The sequence below is a fragment of the Erinaceus europaeus genome, chromosome 9, assembly GCF_950295315.1.
Source record: "Erinaceus europaeus chromosome 9, mEriEur2.1, whole genome shotgun sequence".
Taxonomy (NCBI): Eukaryota; Metazoa; Chordata; class Mammalia; order Eulipotyphla; family Erinaceidae; genus Erinaceus; species Erinaceus europaeus.
In genome coordinates, this window is record NC_080170.1 from 5,411,790 (window position 1) to 5,419,056 (window position 7,267).

The following is a 7,267-nucleotide window of genomic DNA, read 5'->3' on the forward strand; positions in this document are numbered from 1 at the left end:
TCGCTTCACAGGCGGTGAAGCAGGTCTGCAGGTGTCTGTCTTTCTCTCCCCCTCTCTGTCTTCCCCTCCTCTCTCCATTTCTCTCTGTCCTATCCAACAACGATGACATCAATAATAACTACAACAGTAAAACAACAAGGGCAACAAAAGGGAATAAATAGTAAAGAAAAGATGGTTTGCAGGAGCAGTGGCTTCCTCGTACAGGTACTGAGCCCAAGTGCAGGTACTGAGCCCGAGTGCAGGTACTGAGCCCAAGTGCAGGTACTGAGCCCGAGTGCAGGTACTGAGCCCCAGTACAGGTACTGATCCCGAGTGCAGGTACTGATCCCGAGTGCAGGTACTGAGCCCCAGTGCAGGTACTGAGCCCCAGTGCAGGTACTGAGCCCGAGTGCAGGTACTGAGCCCCAGTGCAGGTACTGAGCCCGAGTGCAGGTACTGAGCCCCAGTGCAGGTACTGAGCCCCAGTGCAGGTACTGAGCCCGAGTGCAGGTACTGAGCCCCAGTGCAGGTACTGAGCCCGAGTGCAGGTACTGAGCCCCAGTGCAGGTACTGAGCCCGAGTGCAGGTACTGAGCCCCAGTGCAGGTACTGAGCCCCAGTGCTGGTACTGAGCCCCAGTGCAGGTACTGAGCCCCAGTGCAGGTACTGATCCCGAGTGCAGGTACTGAGCCCCAGTGCAGGTACTGAGCCCCAGTGCAGGTACTGAGCCCGAGTGCAGGTACTGAGCCCCTGTACAGGTACTGAGCTCCAGTGCAGGTACTGAGCTCCAGTGCAGTACTGAGCCCCAGCTATAGCCCTGGCGGCGGCAGATGTACAATCTGGCCAGCCGTTGCCTCATTCCCATTCCTTGTGCGGGACACCCGTCTGCTTCTGGTCCCTCCCTCCCTCCCTGACGGCCGTCCCCAAAGCCCTGCCGCCTCCAGCTCCCACAGTGGGTCCCAGACCGCACAGCACGCCCGGCCGGCCGCCCCCCCCAGCCCCCCTGACCGCCCCCGCCCGTGCCCGCAGGTGCGCCTGGAGTGGCCCACGGACCTGGCGGTGAACCCCATGGACAACTCGCTGTACGTGCTGGAGAACAATGTGGTCCTGCGCATCACGGAGAACCGCCAGGTGAGCATCATCGCGGGCCGGCCCATGCACTGCCAGGTGCCCGGCATCGACTACTCGCTCAGCCGGCTGGCCATCCACTCGGCACTGGAGTCGGCCGGCGCCATTGCCCTGTCGCACACGGGCGTGCTGTACGTCACCGAGACGGACGAGAAGAGGATCAACAGACTGCGCCAGGTCACCACCGGCGGCGAGATCTGCCTGCTGGCCGGGGCGGCCTCGGACTGCGACTGCAAGGACGACGTCAACTGCAACTGCTACGCGGGCGACGAGGCCTACGCCACGGACGCCGTCCTCAACGCGCCGTCCTCGCTGGCCGTGGCGCCCGATGGCACCGTGTACGTGGCCGATCTGGGCAACATCCGCATCCGGGCGGTCAGCCCCAACCGGCCGGTGCTCAACGCCCTGGGCCAGTACGAGGCGGCGTCGCCCGGGGAGCAGGAGCTGTACGTGTTCAGCGCGGACGGCGTGCACCAGGCCACGCTCAGCCTGGTCACCGGCGAGGTCCTCTACAACTTCTCCTACGGCGCAGACCGCCGGCTGGCCGAGCTGGTGGACAACAGCGGCAACTCCCTCAAGATCCGGCGTGACGAGGCCGGCCAGCCCCGTCTCCTGCTGCTGCCCGACGGCCAGGTGGTCACCCTGACGCTGGGCCCGGGCGGCGGGCTCGAGGCCGTGGCCACGCAGAGCCTGGAGCTCGGCCTCATGACCTACGACGGCAGCACCGGCCTGCTGGCCGCCAAGAGCGACGAGACCGGCTGGACCACCTTCTACGAGTGAGTGGCCGGCACCCCGCGGCCGGGGTGGGAATGGGGTTGTTGGGGAGCTGGGGATTGAACCTGGGACCTCAGAGCCTCAGGCAGGAGTGTCTTTTGACTACTTTATTGACTTATCTATTTATATTTTATTTATTTATGACTGGGTAGAGACGGAGAGACATTGAGAGGGGAGGGGGAGATAGAGAGACGGAGAGACCCCTGCAGCCCTGTTTCACACTCGTGAAGCTTCCCCCCTGCAGGTGGAGACCGGGGGCTTGAACTCGGGTCCCTGCACACTGTGATGTGTGTGCTTAACCAGGTGCACCACCACCTGGCCCCATATTTTATTTATTTTTATGAGAGAGAGAGAGAGAGAGAGAGAGGGGGGGGCAAGAGAGAGAGAGAGGGCAAGAGAGAGAAGAGAGGGAGAGGGAGAGGGAGAGGGAGAGGGAGAGGGAGAGGGAGAGGGAGAGGGAGAGGGAGAGGCAGAGGCAGAGGCAGAGGCAGAGGGAGAGGGAGAGGGAGAGGGAGAGGGAGAGGGAGAGGGAGAGGGAGACCAGAGCCCTGCTCAGCTCTGGCTGATGGTGGTGCTGGAGATTGAACCTGGGACCTCAGAGCCTCAGGTTTGAAAGTCTTTTTAATATTTTATTTATTGTTAATGAAAGGGAGAGAGAGATAACAGAGAAAAAGGGAAAGAGATACAGACACACGCACATGCGCACACGCACACTGGAGCCCTGCTCAGCTCTGGCTGATGGTAGTGCTGGGGACTGAACCTGGGACTTTTGGTATCTCAGGCAAGAAAGGCCTTTTGCTTAACCACTATGCTGTCTTCCCTCCCCCCCCCCATCCCAGAGGGTATCACTGTTATTACTGGGGTTTGGGGTGGTTTATAGCCTGGACAGATATTGGACACTCACACCTGTCCCCACAGCCTTCACCCATAACCCCAGCCCCAGAATCCAGTGGTCAGTTCTTTTTTTTTCTTTTTACTTAATAGGACAGAGACAACAAAGGGGGAGGGACAGAGACAGAGAGACAGACGCCTGCAGCCCTGCCTCACCACTCTTGAAGCTTCCCACCTGCAGGTGGGGACCAGGGGCTTGAACTCAGGTCCTTGTGCACTGAAATATGTGAGCTTAACCAGCAGTGTTTATTATCTTTTGTGCAAATCCATTCCGTTTCCTGATCTCCATGCCACAAGGGCTCGAGCCTGTTTCCTGACTTATTTCAGCGCCGTCCAAGTGGTCTCAGATGACACAATCATCCTCAACTCTTTTTGATGGCTGAGTAGTTGTCCACTGACTGTATGTCTGGTGACTTCCTTCTCCCTTCACCTGTTGTTGGGTGTCTGGGCTGCGTCTGTAATTACGCTGCTGTGTGGTCGGGACTCACAGGACACAGAGCAGCCTTGCCACTGTGTTTTCCTCCCCCTCACGGCACCTGTCCCTCACTACCACTGGGGCTCGTGTCTGCGCTGTCCCTCTGCTCCCAGTGGACTTTTTAAATTTTTTTTAATTATCTTTATTTACTGGATAGAGACGGTCAGAATTGGAGAGGAGAGGAGGAGATAGAGAGGGAGAGAGACAGAGACACACCTGCAGCCCTGCTTCACCACTCGTGAAGCTTTCCCCCTGCAGGTGGGGGACCAGGGGCTTGAACCCAAGTTCTTGTGCACTGTGACGTGTGCACTTAACTAGGTGCACCACCAGTGGGTTTTTTATTCCTTTATTCCTCAGAGAGGGAGAGAGAAAGGAGAGGCCACAGAGCACCACTCCACTGTGCAAGGAGCTTCTCCTGGTGTCAGTGTGGTACCCCCATGTGGTGCCAGGGCCTGGACCACCCACCCCCCAGCTTGGCACAGCATTTCTGCACTGGATGAGCTGCTCCAGGCCCAGTTCCTGAACCCCCGTGACACCTATCTATCACCCCAAGCCGTCCGGCCACCCGCGCCGGCCTCCCGAACCCTGGGTGTCCCTCACCGTCCCCCTCCGTCTCTGCTGCAGAACCTCCTGTCAGCCCAACAGGGGGGCTGCACGGCACCCAGCCCCTCAAGTCAGGAGGTGAGGCCCACACCACCTGGGCCGATTGCTCCCCTGCCCGCACGGAAATGAGCAGCACGGGCACCCGGGGGCGGCCCTGGATCTGCCCGCAGACCCCGCAGACGGCTCACGGGGGTCTTCGGGACAGGAGCAGGGCCCCCAGGCCCAGCAGTCAGCTCTGAGCTCCAGTGGTCCGGGCAGCCAGCTACCCCAAAGCCCTGTGCCATAGCTCCGGCCTTCTGCACCGCGGGTGACCGGCAGCCGCTCTGTCCACCACCCTGTGTGCCCACAGAGGGCCGGGGGACGGCACAGGCAGCTGCTGCCACCTGCTGGAAGCTCAGTGCGTGGCAGTACTGTTTTCTGCCCCACTGCAGCTGGGGGATGGAGCTCCTGTCCCCCAGGGCCCCCACAGGGTCCCCTCTGACAGGCTGCCGGGGCTCCAGTCTGCAGCACTCACGTTGCCTCTGGCTCTGCCCTTCAGTCCCCAACACAGAGGGGTGCTGAGACTCGGTTCCCCTCTTCACACGGCCTTGCCCGCCGCTCCCTGGATGTGGGAGGCCAGGCTCCCAGGTGCCCGTCTTCAGTGGGCTGGCATGTGGGATGCCCCTCTGGTGAGGGGGGCAGCAAGGAGGCCTGGTCACTGCACCCCCTGACCACCGCTGGGGATAGAAGCCAGTGACTCGTGGGGAAACGGGAGGTCTGTGGAGAGCCGAGTCCAGGCCTGGGTAGCTGACAGGCCAGGGGCGGGTCACGGACAGCCTGGTCAGCACACACCACACCGGGGCAGCGGGTGACAGGGACAGGACCCTGGACACAGATGCTGCCAGCTGCTCGAGCAGCCTTGGGGTCTAGGTTCTCTGGGGAGGCAAATTGGTGGCTTTATGGAGAAGCCAGGCTTCTGTCACCTGCCAGATGTCTCAGGGGTCACCCCCTTCCTGGGGGGAAGCCTGAGGCTCTGCAGATGGGGGGATGGGGGTGGTGGGGGCCCACCGGCCCTCCCTCTCTTGCCTCACAGGTCCCAGGGCGGCTCTGAGTGGGACAGGGGGCAGCCCAGGCCCCCATCAACACTCCCCCACTTGCCCGTCTGTCCTGCAGCTACGACCATGAGGGCCGGCTGACCAACGTCACTCGCCCCACGGGCGTGGTGACCAGCCTGCACCGGGAGATGGAGCGATCCATCACCATCGACATCGAGAACTCCAACCGTGACGACGATGTCACCGTCATCACCAACCTCTCCTCCGTGGAGGCGTCCTACACCGTGGTGCAAGGTGGGTCCCCCACAAGCCCACAGTCCAGGCGGGCAATGACCACCACCCCGGGCACAGGTCTGGGGCAGATGTCCACTGTGGCCCACACCAGTCCCCACCCTTCTCTGCTAGGTCCACACGCTCACCTGAGGCATCCGGTCCTGCCCCCAACCCTGGACGCAGCCCCCACCCCAAGGCTGCTGCTCCCAGACACCTGTCCATAGACTCCATTCCGGGGGCAGGGGGCAGAGCCCCTCATGGTGACTGCTGGCCGAGGGAGGATTCAGGCCGGAGGGCTCCTCTCTCTCTCTCTGCCTCCAGGGTTATTGCAGGGACTCGGTGCTGGCGCTATGAATCTGACGCTCCTAACACCCATTTTTCCCTTTTATTTCTTTCTTTGTATTTTATTGGATAGAGACAGAGAGAAATGGAGAGAGGGAGAGATAGAGAGGGAGAGAGACAGAGAGACACCTGCAGCCCTGCTTCACCGCTCATGAGGCTTCCCCCTGCAGGTGAGGAGCCAGGGGCTTGAACTCCGGTCCTTGAGCATGGTAACGTGTGCAAGCTTCTCTTTTAATCAGGTCCCATGTGGGAGGACGTCCCCCCACCCCAGCAGATGACCGGTGGCATTCCTGGGCTGTTGTCCACGCCGAGCCGGCTGCAGTGCCTCTGTCTCAGTGACCGAGGATGCAGGCGCAGTCCTTTTGCTCCGTGGCTGAGGGGAGTTGGCACACACCTGCTCCACCGCCCCCAAAGCTGGCCCAGCCCCTCTGCCTCACACCCTGCCACCCTCTGAACTTCCCCCTCGAGGAAATGGTCAGGGGTCTGGGTGCCTGGTGTCATTTCGCTTCAAGGAGGGAGCGGTCTCCTGGCCACTGGCCGGGGCCTGGCCACCCAGCTAAATCCACAGGGCCTCCATGGCGCCCCCTCCTGGGTTCCCGGAGCAGCCGGGCTCCAGGGTGACAGCAGGGGACCGGTGTCTCCCCCATACGCCTAGCCTCTAGCTCATGTCTATTCTCCATTTGTGCTGGGAGCCCTGTGCTGAGGCTCAGGGGTTTGAGCGACACAAACTGCAGGACACACACACCAGTAAAGGGACCGGTCGCAGGACGGAGCGGGGCGGGTGTTGCTGGGGTGCCGGGCGCAAGTCACGCCTCAGGCCCCGCTGACAGGCCCCGCGTCCCCACCCCCAGACCAAGTACGCAACAGCTACCAGCTGTGCAACAACGGCACGCTGCGGGTGGTGTACGCCAACGGCATGGGCGTCAGCTTCCACAGCGAGCCCCACGTGCTGGCCGGTACCATCACGCCCACCATCGGCCGTTGCAACATCTCGCTGCCCATGGACAATGGCCTCAACTCCATTGAGTGGCGCCTGCGCAAGGAACAGATCAAAGGGAAGGTCACCATCTTCGGCCGGAAGCTCCGGGTAAGTGGCCGCCGGCCTGTCAGCACGGGGGATGGGAACGAGGGCACCCCGCCTGCCGGGCCTCCCCCACCCAAGGTAAGCGCCCCTGTGGCCCCTCCCAACCGGTCCCCCATCTCTCCCAGCTGCGTGCCATAAGGAGGGGCTTGCTGGAAGTGGGAGAGCACCCCTTCACTGTGTCCCCACATGGGGTGCTGGAAGCCTGCTAGGTGCTGCAGAGGCAGGGGTGTCTGGGGGTCTGGGTGACAGCCCAGGGGTGTCTGGGGGTCTAGGTGACAGCTCAGGGGCGTCTGGGAGTCTGGGTGATGGCCCAGGGGTGTCTTGGGGCCTGGGTGACAGCCCAGGGGTGTCTGGGGGTCCTGGATGACATGCCAGGGGTGTCTGGGGGGTCTAGGTGACAGCTCAGGGGCATCTGGGAGTCTGGGTGATGGCCCAGGGGCGTCTGGGGGCCTGGGTGACAGCTCAGGGGCATCCTTTGAATGGTGGGGGGGAGTTGAGTTCTCGGGCCAGGTGATGGACTCTTGGTGTGGAGGCCAGCACAGGTGGTCAGCGCCTATTCCCAGAGATCCTCGAGGAGCTTGGTGGAGTTTCCCAAATGGTGATGAATGCAGCCCTCGAACAGGAAGGCGCTGACGCCAGCTCTGCGTGTTAAGAAGCCAGAGGCCGGTCCTTACTACTCTGATTA

At 61.9% G+C, this 7,267-nt stretch overlaps 1 protein-coding gene across 1 annotated transcript in view; it reads left to right on the plus strand.

Moving 5' to 3' along the window:
• The window catches only part of TENM2 (teneurin transmembrane protein 2), a 755,069-nt gene extending 748,278 nt beyond the window's left edge, over positions 1–6,791 (plus strand). Inside the window, exons 23-26 of the mRNA XM_060197006.1 lie at positions 1,008–1,882; positions 5,002–5,177; positions 6,350–6,660; positions 6,708–6,791. Coding sequence (XP_060052989.1) covers positions 1,008–1,882; positions 5,002–5,177; positions 6,350–6,660; positions 6,708–6,791 — 1,446 coding nt within the window. The remainder of the gene's footprint in view (positions 1–1,007; positions 1,883–5,001; positions 5,178–6,349; positions 6,661–6,707) is intronic.
• Positions 6,792–7,267: the final 476 nt, after the last annotated feature.